Here is a 20341-nt window from a genome sequence, read left to right as displayed (position 1 = left end):
GCATTAGCAGAAATACCTAATGTAAATGATGAGTTGATGGGTGCAGCAAACCAACATGGCACATGTATACCTATGTAACAAACCTGCACATTGTGCACATGTACCCTAGAACTTAAAGTATAATAATAAAAAAATACAAAAGTAAATAAAAGCATTCATAATCACACATACACACACACACACACACAAATTTGGGTCATTCATTCAGTAAATATTGAGCATCTATTGTATGCCAAACACTGTGAGAAAAACTCTCTTTTAGAATAACAACAAAAACTTTGTTGTGCACTCCAGAAAATGTATGGCACTCTTAATGTACTTTTGTATATAATGTTTTAATATGTACATTGTCTTCTGTCTTCTAGTGGAATTAATTTCTGCTTTTTGAGAGCTTTCTCCAATTTTCTATTTTTTCAAAGTAATTTTCATTCTCATGGAACTCCAGTTATTGCATTCTTTCTTTCTCTACTGTCCTTTCAGACTTTGTTATGGATTGTATACTTCTATTGGTCCTAATTTCTCTCTTCAAATTCCAACCAGAGTCCCACCACAAGCTAGCTTTTGTCCCATCCTCTCATCAAGGTCTTAGTGTTTTTTTTTCACTTATCAACTAAGTTTTCTTTGACTCTACATGTTTTATCCAAGTTCACATTTTTTATTAGTCTTTTAGAATCTTACAGGTCACCTCTCCAGAAATAAGAATCTTCATTCTTTTTTCTCCTACATTTGATCAGTTGGGAGAGCTCACTATTTTACCCTCATTATTTGTACCCAGTTATATCTATGAGTGGTTCCCAAATGATCATAAAGATCCAAAATGTACTAAGCATTCACAGCTACAGGATCCTTCTCAAGGGAGTAATCCAAAGAGGGAAAAACCAATCTAAGCAAATTCATAAATAACAATGACTAAGTCAAATGAAGGATTTTAATCTAAAAGTAGTTAGGTTTCTATAGTACATAATCTCACATTTCTTGTGCATACTAAAAATGAACTCTTAAGATTAATGGAATAGGAAACTATTGTATATTCAGAAAATACAAGGTAATTAAGTTTTGACTTCTTTTATTTGTTAAAATAGTCACATCCATATACATGAAAAGATTTGACCATAATGCATTCATTGACTGTGGCTCTTGCCATCTTGTGGCATCCAGGATCCTGGCTGAAAGGTTTTACCAGTGCTGCTGGGAGTCACTGAGGGTTCTTCCTTTCCGAAGTATGGAGCAGAGGCATGGCCTTTAATTTGAGTTTGAACTGGTGGAGGCAAGAGTTCCTCATTGGTCTCTTTACTAAGGAGTTTTTCTTTTTCACAAAAATCTTGGCTTTTTATTTTGACTTCTTCTCTGCATTTTTCATTCTTTACTATTTCCTGCATGTATATATAAATGGAAGAAATTATTAAATTCCTAGTTAAAAAAACAGTTTTTATAAAAATAGCCAATAAAAATACATATTATATACATATAAATACATACATACTTTGCATTTAAATAATATACAGATATGTATATAAGTTTGAAAAAGCTGTATGATTACATACTAGTGTTACATAAACAGTTCTGTCCTGATTTTATGCTATAATAGACATGAAGCACCCCATAGTAGAAATATTTACTACCCAAAAAATGAAACAAACAAATGTCAAATGTTACACAAGAGCCTGAGACACTCTATGAAAGATTTCCTAAGCTTAACACTGATTTCTGCCCTAAAACTCAGTGACTGTACTTTTCCACTGGTGAGAAAGAAGTGCTCTGACTACCCTTTTTTTTTTTCTTTGCTGTTCAAATGTGTGCATGCTAATGTCACCCTCTGTAGTACCAGAACCAAGCCCCATCTATTAATATTTCCTTTTCTCTTCTGGAGTGGTACGGCAGGAAAGGAGGAGGGTAGGAATGGAATCAGGTTTTGGCATGCCTTAGACACTGTTGCAGAGAGGCTCTTTGCTATTGGAAATACTTTCTCAAATCTGTGCAAACAGATTGTACAATGCAGTTCTGTTCCTCAGAATTCTATCTAGGAGGATCTATACCAAAAATTACCATCAATCCTTTGTTACATGTTTCCTTGAATAAAAGACCATCACATTTAAGAAGTATCACTATAGCATTAAAAAAGGCAAATTCCACACATAGTTTCAGAGATATTAATATTTGAAAAGATATCTTAAAAACAAATGCAATACAGTAATTACATCTTTGGTCTTTATTCATTCCTTCTCTGTTTTTTTTTTATTGTTGTTGTTGTTTTGAGAAGGAGTTTCGCTCTTGTTGCCCAGGCTGGAGTACAATGGCGTGATCTCGGCTCACCACAACCTCAGCTCACCTCAATCTCCACCTTCCAGGTTCAAGTGATTCTCTTGCCTCAACCTCCCGAGTAGCTGGGATTACAAGCATGTGCCACCACACCAAGTGAATTTTGTATTTTTAGTAGAGATGGGGTTTCTCCATGTTGATCAGGCTGGTCTCGAACTCCTGACCTCAGGTGATCTGCTCGCCTCAGCATCCCAAAGTGCTGGGATTACAGGCATGAGCCACCATGCCTGGCCCATTCCTTCTGTTTTCACAATGCATGTCTAAATGTGTGAAATTTTTTAATGTTCTTTTTGCTTACTTGTATTACCTGATTTTTAAGAACATGTTATTTGTAATGTGAAATTAGAACGTTAATGTAACTAATATCTGACAACACTGACCAAAAAACAAGTTCTCTGAAGTATTTTAAAATTTCAAAACTTTTAAAAAATGTCAAAGGGCAATATCTGGATATCTAAATGTATGATATCACCTGTTTCTCAAGTGAGTTTCAAGTAATATTGATTGTATAGTCCTTTAAAAGGTAAGCTCTGATATTAAAGTAACATTTAAAATAATAGTTTGTACTTAAAGGGGGAAAAGTTTTTGTGGTTTTAGTGTTATAGACTTAGTTTTAGATGTGAAGAAGGGCCCATCTAATGAAACTTCTCCCTCAAAGCAAATATGTGCAGTAAAGAACAATCTTTATAAATATTCTTGTAATTTTCACAACACAGAGCAATTCCCCATGAGTAGTTTAATCACCACAGTAACTGAGCTTCTGGGTAGTTGTTACAAGTGAGGGTGAGAGTAGAGAAATCAGGTTTTCTTTTTCCTATAACCTCTAGAATTGTTATATAAGGTGACGATATATCACAAAGGAAATCCCTCAATATCATACTGGAAATAGCGGAAGTAGACAAAAATTCAAGTTCCTGTGTCTTCATGGAAGCTCGTTCTTTGGAGCGGAATGAAAAGTTCAGGATCAGGTTAAACTTGCACTAGTAACCGACCTCAAGTAGCAAGAGGATACTCAGAAATTGGTATGGAGCTTGGTTGGATTTTGTATAGTAGATCAGTCACATCACCTGAAGCTCTGCCCATGCCTACTTTATTTACGTAACCTCTATAGTTGCAGTCTTACTGTTGGTACATGCATATGCTTTTTGATGAAAAGAAAATGGAGGACAAAGATCTGTTCTTGTTTCTCCTGCCTTCACATAATTTCTCTTCATTCAACATTACTTTTCTAAGACTTTCTTATAATAGCTATTGAGGCAAATGAAAAGTCAATCTGAATATATTAATTATTTTTACATATGAAGATGGTTAAAGATTTCAGAGTTGAAAAATATGGAGACTATAATTTTTCCTAAAAAAGAATTTTTTTGTTTTTCTGAAAAAACATAACTGGTACCAGGCAAAATTAAACAGAGAGTAAATCATTTATGAAAGAAAATACAGTCTTGTAAATATTTGGAATTGAAGGGCCAGGTTCTGTGGCTCACGCCTGTAATCCTAGCACTTTGGGAGACCGAAGTGGGCAGATCACTTGAGGCCGGGAGTTCAACACCAACCTGGCCAACATGGGAAAACCCTGTCTCTACTAAAAATACAAAAATTAGCTGCACATTGTGGCGCATGCCTATAGTCCCAGTTACTTGGGCGGCTTAGAGGCAGTAGAATTACTTGAAACTGGGAGGTGGAGGTTGCAGTGAGATGAGGTCGTGCCACGGCACTCCAGCCTGGGTGACAGAGCAAGACTCCATCTCAAACAAAACAAAAGAAAAAAAACCCAAACAACAACGAAAATATTTGGAATTGATAAGGAAGTAGTTAGGTGGAGAAAACAGGATAGGAATTGTAGACCTTAAAGACTGTTAAGAAAGTCTATTTTCAAATAGAAACTACCATAAAGCAAGTATTTTTCCTTACAATTCCTCGGAACAATATCATCCTATATCTCCATATATTTATCAAATAACAGTATGTTTCAGTGTTTGTGTAAGGATAAAGCAGGAACGGGTGTCTTTCTTTACATAAATGTTTGTATTTTAAAAACAAATATTCATCATTTTACTTATTTATCTTGCTGCCAATAAATATTTTTCTTTAACATTTAAAAAAAAAGATGGCTGAGGCCGGGCGCGGTGGCTCAAGCCTGTAATCCCAGCACTTTGGGAGGCCGAGATGGGCGGATCACAAGGTCAGGAGATCGAGACCATCCTGGCGAACACGGTGAAACCCCGTCTCTACTAAAAATACAAAAAAAAAAAACTAGCCGGGCGAGGTGGCGCGGGCGCCTGTAGTCCCAGCTACTCGGGAGGCTGAGGCAGGAGAATGGCGTAAACCCGGGAGGCGGAGCTTGCAGTGAGCTGAGATCCGGCCACCGCACTCCAGCCCGGGCGACAGAGCGAGACTCCGCCTCAAAAAAAAAAAAAAAGATGGCTGAATGGTATTTTCTCACTAGTATTGTACCATGATTTACTTAACAACCACCTCTACTGTTGCTTCCAATATTTCACTTCTTCATTAAAAAAATAACACTGTGATGATAATCCACATGGGTAATTCTTTGACTCAGACAGGGTTCCAATCCCAAATCTACCATTTGCTAGCTGTGTGACACCAAGAAAGCTACTTAACTTTTTTAGTCTCAGTTTTTTTTAATCTGAAAATGGGGCTTATACTCATAACAGTATTGTTTCTTAAGATAGTTATGTATTACAAGGTGAGTAAGCTTTTATAAAACAATGCCAAATGGGCCGGTGTTTTGGCTCGTGCCTGTAATCCCAGCACTCTGGGAGGTCAAAGCGGACAGATCACTTGAGGTCAGGAGTTCGACATCAGCCTGGCCAACATGGCAAAACCCTGTCTCTACTAAAACTACACAAATTAGCCGGGTGTGGGGGTGTACTCCTGTAATCCTAGCTACTCTGGAGGCTGAGGCATGAGAATCGCTTGAACCTGGGAGGTGGAGGTTACGGTGAGCCGAGATCACGCCACTGCACTCCAGCCTGGGTGACAAAGCAAGACTCTGTCTCAAAATAATACATAAATAAATAAATAAGTAAACAATACCAAATGGAAGTATCTTCCTTTTGTTCCCCTTAAGTAACCTCTAGAATTCCCTTAAAGATCGAAAAGTTTATGCAGATTACAGATTTTTCCATATTCTAATGTAAGCCAAACATTATTGATTTAAAAATTGAATATTGTTTATATGTGACTATGTAAGTATAAATATTTATATCTCAAATTACTCATATGTATACTCTTCACATTGTTATTCTCTGAACGTTTCTCAATAGTGGCGTAGAATTTGGGCTCTGAAGCCAGACCACTGAATACAAATCCCAGTTTTACCATTTACCAGCTGTGTAACTCTGAATATTATTTAATTTCCCTGTGTCTCACTTTTGTGTTGTGTGAAATGGAAATAACGTTGTCTTCTTCAGTGAGCTGTTGTAAAGGTTGGGAAAGAACTGGCTACTGGGCAGTGATAGTACAACAGAAGAAGGTACAAATATATATATATATTTTTGAGACGGAGTCTCACGCCCAGGCTGGAATGCGGTGGCCGGATCTCAGCTCACTGCAAGCTCCGCCTCCTGGGTTTACGCCCTTCTCCTGCCTCAGCCTCCCGAGTAGCTGGGACTATAGGCGTCCGCCAAATCGCCCGGCTAGTTTTTTGTACTTTTTAGTAGAGACGGGGTTTCACCGTGTTAGCCAGGATGGTCTCGATCTCCTGACCTCATGATCCGCCCGTCTCGGTCTCCCAAAGTGCTGGGATTACAGGCTTGAGCCACCGCGCCCGGCCACAAATATATTTTAAAATAGTGATTGTTTATTTCATTCTGTTAAAAAATAAACATACCAAACTTGTACACATCTCTCTTTGAAATGGGTAGAGGTGTTAGTAAGTAAGAGGCAATCTACTAGTTTCAGACAAAGATGGAATAACTGGTACCAGGCTAGTCCTCCTGCCATGACACAACTAGAAAACTGGACAAAAATACATTTTTCAGATACTGGACAAAAGGCAGCACAGTAGTGTGATCCCTGAAGGGCATCAATGAGTAACAAATTAGATAAGCCCTATATCATCCCAGCTTTCTGGCTGGAGACACATTACTGGCTGCTACCGGGGGGTGGGGGAGGGGGGGTGGGGATGGATCCAACCAGAGGATGGTGGTTTAGGGAGAGAGAGAGATGGTTGTTTAGGGAGTGTGAGAAAGTTGGAATATGCTAGGATACGTTAGGCAGAGTACCAGAATACACAGAGAAAGTTTCAGAAATCTGCATAGTAATCCAGTTGAGTGTCCAGCTAAATATTAAGCTGTCCATGTGCAGGGTGAAACTCCATAAAGCAAGAAGGACAACTTTTCGCTAAAGAATACTGGGGAACTGTAGTGAAATTTTAGTGAAAATTGCTGGAGCTGGCACTGGACTAGGAAAAAGTCAAGTTCTCACCAGCCAGGGAGAGCTCATTGAACACCTGAGACATTGTAAAGATCTCGGAAGGGTCACTCCTTAGGTGTAGGGCTAAACTAGCATGAGAGTACAGCTTATTGAGTGAAGACTTATGCTGTACAATACAGTAGGCACTAGCCACATATCATTTAAATTAAATAAAAAATTCAGTTACTGAGTTATACTAGCCACATTTCAAGTATTTCATAGCCAAGTATGACGAGTAGCCACTATATTGGAAAGTATAGTTTTTTTTTTTTTTTTTTTTTTTTTTTTTGAGACGGAGTCTCGCTCTGTCGCCCAGGCTGGAGTGCAGTGGCCGGATCTCAGCTCACTGCAAGCTCCGCCTCCCGGGTTTACGCCATTCTCCCGCCTCAGCCTCCCGAGTAGCTGGGACTACAGGCGCCTGCCACCTCGCCCGGCTAGTTTTTTTTTTTTTTTGTATTTTTAGTAGAGACGGGGTTTCACCGTGTTAGCCAGGATGGTCTCAATCTCCTGACCTCGTGATCCGCCCGTCTCGGCCTCCCAAAGTGCTGGGATTACAGGCTTGAGCCACCGCGCCCGGCGGAAAGTATAGTTATAAAACATTTCCATCATTGCAAAAATTTGGATTGGACTGCACTGCTCTAGATCTACCCTAACAAAACTTAAAAGTAAGATTCTAGCCATGCATGGTGACTCACGCCTGTAATCCCAGCACACTGGGAGGCTGAGGTGGGTGGATTTCTTGAGTCCAGGAGTTTGTGACCAGCCTGGGCAACATGGTGCAACCCTGCTGCTACAAAAAAATACAAAAATTAGCCAGGTCTGCTGGCATGCAGCTGTAGTCCCAGCTACTCGGGAGGCTGAGGTAGGAGGATCACTTGAGCCCAGGAGGTCAAAGCTGCAGTGAGCCAAGATCACACCACTGCACTCCAGCCTAGGCAACAGAGTCAGACCCTGTCTCAAACAAAACAAAACAAAACAAAACAAAACAAAACAAAACAAAACAAAACAAAACATAAACCAAAAAAAAAAAAAAAAAAAACCAATAAAACTTGCAAAAGTTTGGGCTGATTCAAATGTCAATTAATGGCCTTCCAGAACAAAACTCAGTATCTTCTAAAGGAAGACAACAAAACTGAGATACTAAACATAATATTTCACTGTTCATCATGTAATCAAGAGGTGAAGAGGAAAGGATGACCCAAAACCAGTCAACAGAAGTAGACCTAGACATGATAGAAAAGATGAAATCAACAGACAAGGCCTTTATCACAATTACTATAAAAATGTCTAAAGAGTTAAAGAAAAAAAATCAACATGAGGAAAGAAATGGGAACTGTTATAACGAACCAAATATAACTTCAAGGTGAAAAACATAACCTATGAAATAAAAAAAACTGAGTGCTTAATGGTAGGTTAGATATTGTAGAAGAACAGTGAATCTGAATATAAGACAATGGAAAATACATAAACTGAAGCAAGAGAGTTTTTAAAAAAGGCTAAAAAATGAACAGAGCCTCAGTGAGCTATTGGACAATACTATGCAGTCTGACATACATGTGATCATGGAAGGAGAAGAGAAAATAATAACTAAACTATTCCAAAGAGATAAAAATATAAATTCACAGATCTAAGAAGCTCAACACCTCAAGCAGGATTATCACAAAACCAAGGCACATCCAAATCAAATTGCTAAGTATTAACGATAAAATATTAAAACTAGACACAGGAAAAAAGACACTTATACAAAAGACAAAGATATGAAATAACACTGAGTTCTCATCAGAAACAACTTAGAATCCTATATCCAGTGAAAATATCTTAAAAATGAAAGTATTATAAGAACATTTTCAGACAAAAGCTGAATTTGTCATAAGTAAACCTCTACTACGAGAAACATTAAAGGAAATACTTCAGCTGAAGGAAAATGATGCAAGATGGAAAGCTTGTAGAATGAATAGCACTGGAAATGATCAGAATGAAGGACTTCATTGCAGAGAAAAACACCAGAGTTTTGGACACTCTGCTGGATACCTGAAACTCTATGTCCACCAAATCTAAGTTCCCTGAGCACATGAGGAGCATTGTTACATTGTTACACTGTTCATTGAAACTACCAGTATGGATTTTGAGGCCAGTCATGACTATACTGCCAAGCAAACTTCTCAAGCTTTGTAAACCTGGTTCAGGAGACACACAGCCTGAAAGACAAGAGGGCTGTTGTTACCATGTGCAGCCCTCAAATTAACAACACTCTGCCTCATTACCTCCTTATTCCCATCAACAAAAAGTCTCTACTCACCAACGCTTCCATGTTTTCCACCATTGTCTTGGCTCCCTTGACTAGGGATATAGAGCAGGATATCAGCAATGGCTTTCTTGTCCATCTGAAGCAGAACCTCATGGAGTTGACAATTGAGAGTCAACCCCTTCTAAAGGGTTGCATGAGGTCAACTCCTTCTAAAAGGGTCAGATAAAGAGTCACCTGGAGTGAAATACTGAAGAATATCATTCTCCACCAATCTCAGGGAAGAAGAGAAAGAAACCATACTGACAATTAAAAAAAGGCATGAGCTGTATCAAAATATGTGTGTCCAAACTTTCCTTAAATGTATGTGTTATGAATGACCAATGGTCTGTGACAGTCTCTCTCATTTCAGGGGTGTTCAGCTGGAGCAATTTAGTTTAGGCTTGAGTTGTGTATGGAACTCTTGAGTTGTGTATGAAAACAAATTATCAGTTGTAAAAAGTATTATAGGGTAAGTATCCCTTATCTGAAATGCTTAGGAACAGAAGTGTTTGGGATTTTGGATTTTTTTGGATCTTGGAATATTTGCTTTTTACTTAACAGTTAAGTATCCCCAAATCCTTTGAGTGCCTTAATAGTGCTCAAAAAGTTTTGGATTTTGGAGCACTTTGGATTTTGAATTTGAGCTGCTCAACTTGCATGTATTTAATGTTTGAATTTATATATTTTTCTGGTCAAAATTTAATATAAATCATCATTGTTTGTGAAGGATTAGATTAAAAAAGAGAAAATAAGAAAAGCTCTAAATGCCTTTAACAAGCTCATCGTTGTTTTTGTAATGGAGTTAATGGTTATTTATAGTGTACTGTTCATTTACTCAGTGATGTGAACTTAAGCCCCCAAAAAGTTGTGGCTCAAGTCCTTTCCAATGGCGTTACTTTGCCAAGAGCCCTGGTTAAGAGCCCTTTTGGTAGCTATATTATTGTTGCATTCAGTGTTGCAACTTGCTATGTGTAGTAATGACAAAAGAGATTTAAAGTTTGTTTTTTAAAAAAACAAAACTTAAATATGGAATCTACTAACATGTTGTCTTATCACTCACTCACAGACATTAGGCATGATATTATAATAAGTAGTTATTCTGCTCCAATCATACAGTCCCTCATGCAAAATCCTAGTACACATTAACTTTCCACAAAGGAAAGGAATTCAGCTTTAATATACACTTATTGCTATGGAAGTTATTAGATAACATAAGTGGATATTTGAATTATAATGAGGAGGTAAAACAAATGGCAGAAAAATACCAGAGGTCTCTGCAATGATGTGTTGGGAGACAGAAAGAAAACTAAGGCCATGTAAACCTGGGCTTTGGAAATGCACTCTAATATCTGAGGCAAGGCTAAGAACTGATGACCAGTGAGTGCTCTCTGATGAAGTTATCATGACTAGAAGATAAGTTTAGATTACTTGATGAGTACTGGGGAAAAGGAAGAGCTGAGAGATATCGGAATAGGTTCAAAGGTTACCCAAAGAGTTTTCAACCTCAGGTATCCATCATTCTGCTTCTCTGGAGTCACACTCAGACCAGAGGTGTGGGAGTGAACATTTCTCAGTCTATACTATTAAATGGAATCAAATATTTAGATGCAGAGCTAAGTATATATACAAAACATTTTTTAGAAATATTATCTATTATACGTATACTTAATGAACAAGAGAAGGTAAATACAAATTACACACATTATAAATACTCATTTTTACTAATTTAAGATATGTAAAATGTCACTAGAATTTTTTTATGTTGTCTGTGATGTGTGTATAAATAAAAATGAGTAACTGTTTTCAAACTATCATTCAAGATTTCAATCCCTTAGCCCAATTTTTCTCCTTTAAAAGGCTCAAACCTAGTGAACTGAGAATTCTTCTATGAAGGAGTGTTTCAGTAATACTTTATATGTACATACATATGACGTTGATGGTGTAATATTCATGGTAAGCATAAAATTCCATGATAATAGACTTCAAAAGTATTTGAATAATTTTTATATTGATAGACATGGAAATGGAATAGAGTTAATGCTCAGTCCTTTATTAGGGAATTAGAAATTTGCTTTAAAAATGTTATGAATCCAGGTAGAAAAAAGGCAGGCTGAACACACACACAAACACACACACAAATATGCCATTTCTTCTTTAATGTTCTGGCTCCATGCTCCTCTAAAGTTTAGTGTTTATAAATGGTCTCCATTTAGCTTCAAGTACTTGTGAATTCCAAGTATATCATATATAACTATGTTCAAACTGAAGTTCAAAACACATGCCAAGACAAAATCTAAATATAGTTTAAAATAAATTCAACACTGCTTCATTGTTAGAAACTTTACTATATTCAAGAGCAAGTTAAGACTCAGGAGTCAGTCTTATGCCCATGTCACTGGGTTCTTTTTCAGTCTTCTGTGGGAACAAAACCATAGCTTATTTATAAAGTTATATTACATATTCAAGTTATATTACATATAAAAAATGAGAACCTGGATTTATCAAAAGGTATAATTTCAGCTCTACTAATTTCTTTCCATAATTTAAACTATATATATTAGCAAATAATTTTTATTTTAATAAATATTAAAAATTTTAAAGTATGAGTACATTGCCTTTGAGTCAATTAAAATGTTTTTCATAGACTACAAATTATTTATGTAGATTATAAGTGAAATTTGGCATCAACTATGTTTCGGGACCCCATACCAGTAACATTTGTTTACTATTAGATGGTCACACGCAGGAAGTAGCCTCCCAGAATATACCACACAGCTCCCCCATCTTCAATATAATTATAAAATTATAATGGGAATTTGGTGTTTCAAAATGTTCAGAGCTGAATATTCTTTTACAGTGTTAATTTTGTAACATGCTGAGAAACAATTCAAGCCTAGCAAATGCTATAGTGATGTCTCAGCTTGAATATATTGCCAAGTTGTTTAATTAAACTACATTTTCTAGTTCTACAAGTTGAACTGCCAGGATGAAATAAGTTATTAGATCACCCTTTTTCATCTACGAAAGAAAAAGAAAAAAGAGGGAGGTACATAGATCACCAAAAGGTATTCTGTATTCAGGCCCGAGAGAATGCCTGCTAGATTAGTAATCAAAAATATATTTAATCTTGCCTAGATAGGAGTAGAAACCCAAAGAGTAAATAAGTGACAGAGCTTAGGTTAGTATGATAGTTCTGGGTTGCTAAGAAATCTATTAGAATAAAACAACAGGCAAGTGAGTTATGCTTTAGCAGAAGCTGCTCCTGCTACGTGTTCTTGCCAATCACTAGTATGCCTCTGCCAAATCAATGTCACATTTAATTTATTCACATTCAAATCTATTGCAAACACCCTTTGATCAATTACAGTAATGAGAATGTACACGGAGTTTTGTTGTTTTGACATGCTTTCTTGAACCTTCCTCATGCATTTTTTCAAAACATTTCTAATTGCATGAAGGCTATCTCAATGATTCCTGTTATTTGAGGGGACAATTGTATGGTTTGTTTATATTCTTTGCTGGCTAGGAATTTCTGGTATTGAGTTTTCTTTCTTTGAACCTGAGCCAGATTAATTATTAAATCTCAAAATGTCACTAAAATGAACTAATCACAGAGCTCAAGTCATTAATAGTTTTGCAGGTGGTATTTCCTTTAATAAAATAAATGAACTTCCATATATATGCAAAAAGGGCCTCTGAGCATAAAGACACAATTATTTAATTGAAAAAGAAATTTAGCAGTTAAACATTAATAAAAAATAATTAGAGTCACTTAATGCTAGTCCTATTTAATTAAACTACTCTGGTGGGAGACAAAGAAAACCTTGCTCCCTTGTGTGGGAAGAGGAAAGACCATAATCCCTGGGAGAAAAAGCAATGTCAGGTCCCCATGGCTTTCCAGGCTTGGCCTCAGAGACAGGGAAAGAAATGGCAGAAAGGCAAGAGCCCTGTAGGAAAGACAAGGCTCCATTTGTGAATGATTGCTAACATTCATTGAGCTGTTATGTGCCAGCTGCTGTCGGGAGAAAAGAATTCTTCTGGCCTAGGTTGAGAGAGGGAAGAAGAGTTGGATGAGAAGAAGTAAGACATAAAGAAGCTGCAACTTAGGCTATATAGAGCTTGCCCTAGAGAATAAAAAATGTGGCCAGAGGCAGCACCCTCTAGGACTTGTTGCAGGGGACAACAGGAGCTACAGTCCTGAAAGATATACTCATTCATTCATGTGTTTTTCATTCATTCATTCATGTAATATATACTGAGCACCTACAATTTAAGGGCCTAGGGATACAGAGATCAAAACCTAGTTCCTATTCTTATGAAGCATCTTTGAGGAACAAAGAGGATGGTCAAAGGAGGTACCATAGGGAAAAGCTGGGTAAGCTCCAATGGCCAATTATGTGGCTAATGTTTATGGGTCCTTTCCTACTTTCCCATTCACTAAATGATTGGTTCATGCATATATTAACTGAGAGCCCACTAAGTGCCAAGGATTGAGTTAAAAGACACAACTTTTACCCTGTGCTCAAAGAACTCACAATCTAAGGAAGAGAGGCAGGTTTAAAAAAATTAAATTATAATATGATAAATCCTGCAACCATATAAAGCAAAGAATGTTATGAGAATGCAGAAGAAAAGCTAGTGTCCCAATCATTATTATTAATTAATTAACTAATTAATTATTTTTTTTGAGACGGAGTTTCGCTCTTTTTGCCCAGGCTGGAGTGCAATGGCGTGATCTCAGCTCACTTTAACCTCCGCCTCCCAGGTTCAAGCAATTCTCCTGCCTCAGCCTTCAGAGTAGCTGGGATTACAGGCATGCGCCACCACACCCAACTAATTTTGTATTTTTAGTAGAGACGGGGTTTCTCCATGTTGGTCAGGCTGGTCTCGAACTCCTACCTCAGGTGATCCACCCTCCTCGGCCTCCCAAAGTGCTGGGATTACAGGCATGAGCCACCGCCCCCAGCCCTGATGTCCCAATTATTATCCACAGAGTGTGGACTGGAGGGTTAGAGAAGGTGATACTTCAGTATTAAACAATCAATCAGAATCAACCAGAGAACTGAGAAGAGAGGGGCATTCTAGGAAAATGTAAGCATGTGATCAGAGGTATGAAGGAGTAAAGCAGCAAAGCAAATTTAGGACACTGTGAGTGGTTCATATGGTATATAGGGGTTAGAACATGCTGAATCTTGCAATGCAGTGTTAGGATATTTAGGTTTCACCCTGAAAGTGATGGTGAAACATTTTAGGCTTTGAAGGAAGGGCAAGATTTCCAGATAAAATACAGGATGCTCAGTTAAATTTGAATTTCATATAAACATCAAATAATTTAGTATTTATGTCCTAAAAATTATATGGGATACACATGTAAAATTATTCCTTGTTCATCTGAAATTAAAATTTAACTGGTATGCTGTATTTTTATTTGCTAAATCTGGCAACCATAAGCAGGAGACGTATATGTTTATTCCATATTTTTAAAAAGATGACTCTGGCAACTATAGAAATTAGATTGGAGAGGTGCAAGACTGGAATAGAGAAATCGGATAGCATGCCACTGCAGAAATGCAAGTAAGAAAATCATTAGGGCAGGAACCAAGACAATGGTATTGAGACAGAGAAAAAAAGATTGTTAAGATATTCAATAGGAAAAAGGTCTTAGTCACCAATATGTAGAGGTGAAGAAGATGAGAACAATCCCTGTTTCTAATCAGTGATGACAGTGACACTTTGCAAGCTGAGGAACTTTGGCTGGCGATGCCCCTCCCAGGCCTTGCTTGACCACGCTACCTGCTGCAGGAGACAGCTCACCTACTCGGCCCACTTGGGCCAAGTCTGGCTTACACACTGGTTCCTGAGTTCTTGAATGAGGATGTGCTAATATTCAAAGAGTGAATAAGGCAGGGAGTTTTCTTGAGTGATGAAACAGCTTTCAGTGGAGAGGGGATGTAGGGGTGGTCCCCCTATCCAAAAGTGGAAAAGTACCCCTAATATGGCTGAGTCGGAAGCTTTTTATGGCTCAGAATGGGAAAGGGACAGGCTGTAGGGAGTACTGGAAAAGGCAACATTCAATTATTAAAAGGCATTATTCAGAAAGAATCAGGAAAGGGCAGGCAAACAGGAACATAAGTTCTCACTCTGGGTTGCAGGTTTCATCTGGGACCAGCAGCCTGGTCTTTCAGACTCCAGGCTGTTTTTGGCTTGAAGGTGGAGTTTCACCAGGGACCCGCCACTATTAGCCTAGGCATTTGGCTGCCTCCTATCACTATCAACAGATAATGCCATTAACCATGGTAAGAAACATAGAAAAAGAGTTCTGCTTTAAACATACTAAATTTAAGTTGTCTGTAAAATATTCAAATATCTTTTCATCAAACTGTTAGCTCCTTCTTGGCCACACTTCAGAACACTGAAATGCTTCAAGGACTCAATTCTAGCCCTCTTTTTTACTATACAGATAGTCCCTGACTTACAATGACTCAACTTATGATAGTGCAAAAGCGACACACATTCAGTTGAAACTGTATTTTCGAATTCTGAATTCTGATTTCTTCCCAGGCTAGTGATATGCCATACAATACTTTCTCGTCATGCTAGGTGGTGGCATTGAGCAGCAGCTCCCAGTCATCAATTTGATCACAAGGGTAGACAACCCACACTCTACAGTGTACTGTGTTACCAGATGATTTTACCCAATTGCAGGCTAATGTAAGTGTTCTGAGCAGGTTTAAGGTCGACAAGGCTATGAATTTGGTAAGTTAGGTGTATTAAATGCATTTTTGATTTAACAATAGGTTTATTGGGATATAACCTCATGGTAAGTTAAGGAGTATCTATACTCTCTCTCAAAGTAATCATTTCTTATCCCAAGTTTAAATATTGTCTACATATGCGGAAGAAGCTCAAATTCATTTCAAGCCTGACTGCTCCCCAAGCTCCAGAATAATATGGCCAACTATCTGGGTGGACATGGATGTCTAACAAAAATGTAAAATTAAATATGTCCAAAGATGCCTTAGGCTCAGAGGGCTAACTTAAGGTCATACAATTAGACTACACTTGAAACAAGTTTCTGCCTCCACTATATTTTCCTTCTGCCTTCCACTACTCATTACTCTTTACACAGTTCTTAGCAAGCCACACACATGGCTTTGCATACATGGTATCCTGCTGCCTGACTACTAGAAGCTTTGTTTTCCCTGACCCCTAGAAGCTTTGCCTTGTTTCAACATGGCCTAGTCTCCCTTTCCTCACATGCTAAGATATAAGCAAGATCCAAGGCAACACCCTACTTCATGAACATAGAAAGGAGCCTTCCAGCTAACCGGAAGTCCTAAAAGTTAATTACTATACTCTCAAAGTAGTCTCTGTGACATATCAAATGCACACCAGTGGGCACAATCTGGGGAGGAGGAGGCTGTTACTGGGATGTCCACATGGTGGGAAGAAGCACTTTAGCCAGCAGCAGCTAAATTAGCTTCCCTTCCTGCAACTGTGTACATTTACTAAAATGATTCCTATTTTTCTTTACCACCTACATTTACCTAGTACTATATTTTATCAATTCTTCCTTCAAAATTTACCTTGAATTGTGCATTTCTCTTTATCTCTATTGCCAACAGCATTTCTTGCTTGGACTATTATTGCCCCCTAATAAGTCTCCTTGGTCCTCTATGATCCAGTGTCCACAGAGCAATCAAAGTGACCTTTCATGCCACTTCTCACTAACAACCCTTTAAATGGGTCCTTGGAACAAAATCCAAACTTGCCTGTGGCAAATATGGAGATATTTGGATAAGCCCTTCTTCAAGGAAGGACTTGCTTCCCAGCTGCAGTGAATGCTGTGAGCAGACAGCCTGCAGCTGTCAACAATTTTAGCATGTGCCACAGCTTGTAGCCACCTTTCTAGTGGTTTTCCAGAGCAGCCGACATCTAGTAACTGAATAAGGCAGGCAGGGCCATAAAGGCCTGGACATTTCAACCAGATGTACAAAGACTCTGATGGGCAATACTTGCTCCAGAGCTTCTCACTAAATTGGCTGAAGCTTTTTTGGGTCTACATCACAGTTCGACTTTGTCCTCTGTCCACTCCTATTTTCTTCCTCTTCCTTTCATAAGGATGCCTAATAAATACCTTCTATCTCAATGTCTGCTTCTGAAGAACCCAAATTTAACAAGGCTCCAAATGACCCAATTGCTGCCTACCTCTCCAATCTCATTTCATGTCATTTTCTGCTTTGGTTATTATACTTCAATCTCATTAGCTTCTTTGTTCTTTAAACACTGCATTTCACGTGGCCTCTTTTGGCTCTCTGCCGGAAAGTCTTTTTCTCTCAGTTCTTCACATGGCTAGCTAAATCTCAGATTTCAGGGAAGGCCAATAACTTAAAGAGAACTTCCCTGGCTAATCTATGAGATCCCTGGTTGGTGATCTTTCCAACCAGACACAAGAACAACACCCAGTTTACTTTGTAGTGCTTATAATATCTCATAATCTTTATTATTTATGTATTTGTTTATATGGCTTGACTAGAATATAAACTCCAAGGGCCAGGAATATGTATAGTTCACTGTTAACATTCCCAGCATCAAGTTTAGCATATTATGTAAGTGTTGAAAAATAATTTGTTGAATGAATAAATGACTCAATGGGTTTAGCTCAAGAGAGAGGTTAGGGCTGGAAATCTGGAAGTATATGTAGTGGCTGAATCCAAGACAAGGATGAGATTGTCCAGAGAAATGATAGAGAAGAAGAAGAGCCAAAGGTCAAGAACAGATCCTTCACGTGGACCACCAAAATTTAAGAAGTAAAGGAAAAACAGGAACCAACAACGGGTTGAGAAAGAATGGTCTAAAAAGTGAGGGGATAATAAAAACGGCATTGGTAAAAGTAGCAAATATTGATGCCTCACCCATATTCTCTCAGCTTACTCTGTAGCTTTCTGAATAGCTTATTTAGATGAAGCTTGTTTCTTACTTCAAACTTCTGCAGTTCTTGGTCTGAGGACCATATTCACCTCATATAATGGGCAGGATGAAAATACCAGGGAGTTAACACTCCCTAGGAGTGAGTCTTGGTGAGAAATTGGTGGATAAACACCTCAGCTTCCTTGCTCTTCAATGGAACAACTCTGTAATGTGTTCCACAGTCTCGCAGAGGGCTCCTGGCAAAACTGAGCTCCAGTTTGCCCATAGCATTTAACCAGCTTATTAAGGCACCTTTTAGTGACCTTCCTTTTTTCCCTTTCTTACTGTTCAACTCTAATGCTTTTAGAAATGGCCTTGCAAGTAAGTTACTTGTATCCAAATTCTTGTCTCAGATCCTGGTTTGAAGGGAACACAAAACTAAGATAGTAAAGAAGCCACAAGGGGAAGGAAATTTAAGACGGAAGGCAGTTAACTCTATGAAATGCAGGTGGGGTTAGAATTGAGACATATCCAACGGACTTAGCATCAAAGAGGTATTTGGTGACCTTGAGAGAGAAGTTTGAAGGAGGTTATGGAGGCAGATGCAGATTGTACTGGAGGGAGAGGAAACAGTTCCCAAATAAGTCTTCCATAGATCACACTAGCTTTCCAGGAAATTAAAAGGTGCTTGACATGCCAAAAAGTTGTATGGTCGAATCAAATTGGGAAACAGACTTTCCAGTTCAAGAGTCCCCAAATTTCCCCCACTCCTTTTGGAAACCTACCCCTTAAATAAAAGAGATACCAAGATTACAAAAACTCAAAGCCCTTTTTTGATAAACAGTGTGTCATCTAAAACAGCAAATGACAACATAATAAGATGGAAATAAATAGAACAACAAATAATTTAGCAGAGTAGAAAAGGAACAATCCTAAATGTCTGCAAACAGGGATACTGGTGAGAAAAAAAGCAATCCACCCTTTCTGAGACCCTCAGAAAGGCACAGAAACCAGAAATACCAGAAAGGGGGAATAAGGTATATAGAACTAAAAGCTGGAAGATTAATTTGAAAGGCTGTGTAAGAAGAAGTGACTATCTTAGGATACCACATCTATCTCAGCAGTTATTTTTCTATTTCTCCATTCCCGTAGGAGACAAGATATAAATATATATATATTATATATAATATATATAGTCTCTGAAGAAACTAATAAAGACAGGGTTAGATGTAGGGACCAAGAAGAGGGCTAGGTTGAAGTGCCACACTGTAAATGGGGATAGTGGAAGATGGCTAAGTAAAAATCTGCATTCCAAACGGTGAGCCCCTCAAGCTCCTATATCCACTTAGTTTGAGAAGGCCAGCAGCTAAGCATACACAACCCACCCCAATCCTACTGATTTATTAGTAAAGGTCATTAATTCTGTAGCATTGCCCATGTGATTCTGGCTAATTACAGCCTTGGTGGTATCATCTAACATGTTTCTTTACCCCTGTATTTCATGTAAACTGGCAATTATATCCAGAGCAGTGGTTCTCAAACTTCAGTATGCTTTAGAATCACCTGGAAGCTTATTAAAACACAGATTGATGGGCTCTACCTCCAGAGTTTCTGATTCAATAACTGGGGATAGGGCCCCTGATGTGCACATCTAACAAGTTACTAGGTGATTCTGATGCTTCTGGTCCAGAGATTACACATGAGAGCCACTACTCCATAGTGTGCAAGGGTCAGCAAACTATGGGCCAAATGCAGCCTATCTCCTTTTTAGTAAACAAAGTTTTACTATGACACAACCATGCTCATTCATTTATATACTGTCTTTGTCCACTTCTGTGCTACACAGCAGAATTAAGTAGTTGTGACAGAGACCACGTGGCCTGCAAAAATGAAAACACTAATGAGTCCTTTTCCAAAAAAATTTGCTGACCCTTGATCCAGAAGGTTGCTTAGATTTTTTGGCATGAAAACTTCACAAGTGTATCACGTCAGGAGAAACAAAGTCTAGCTAGTCCAGACTCAGTGGTGGTTTCAGGCCTATTGTCCATTATGAAGTACTCTACTGACCTTGGTTTTAGTACCTAGTCATGATCACTGCTTAATGTATTATTTCTTTAAGGGTTACAAACTGTAATTTTTCTGATCCTATTGTTCTTAAATTTATTAACTGTTATTAATATACAAAGAAGAATTTCCCCTCATCAACTATTTGGTTACTGAAATAGTTTGTATAGGAAAAGCAGAATAAATGCTTGAAATTTCCCTCCTTGTCAATATTCAAAATAGTTAAGTTCATACTATAGAAACTTTCAAAGGTGATCAAGTAATACGTTTTAATATCATGAACTCATTTTATATATTTGAATGTTTCAATACATTGTTTTG

At 38.0% G+C, this 20341-nt stretch overlaps 1 protein-coding gene across 1 annotated transcript; it reads right to left on the bottom strand.

Annotated features, from left to right (window-relative positions):
* Positions 1-1049: 1049 nt before the first annotated feature.
* On the bottom strand, positions 1050-9263 carry LOC115896332 (NADH dehydrogenase [ubiquinone] 1 alpha subcomplex assembly factor 2-like). Its single transcript, XM_030926619.1, has 2 exons — positions 9059-9263; positions 1050-1373 (listed from the first exon to the last, which is right to left on the bottom strand). Exons 1-2 carry the CDS (start codon positions 9158-9160, stop codon positions 1122-1124), a joined length of 354 nt encoding a protein of 117 aa, XP_030782479.1. The 5' UTR covers positions 9161-9263; the 3' UTR covers positions 1050-1121.
* Between the last annotated feature and the right edge of the window lie 11078 nt (positions 9264-20341).

This window comes from Rhinopithecus roxellana, chromosome 3, assembly GCF_007565055.1.
Source record: "Rhinopithecus roxellana isolate Shanxi Qingling chromosome 3, ASM756505v1, whole genome shotgun sequence".
Taxonomy (NCBI): Eukaryota; Metazoa; Chordata; class Mammalia; order Primates; family Cercopithecidae; genus Rhinopithecus; species Rhinopithecus roxellana.
This window is presented reverse-complemented; position numbering and strand designations above follow the sequence as displayed.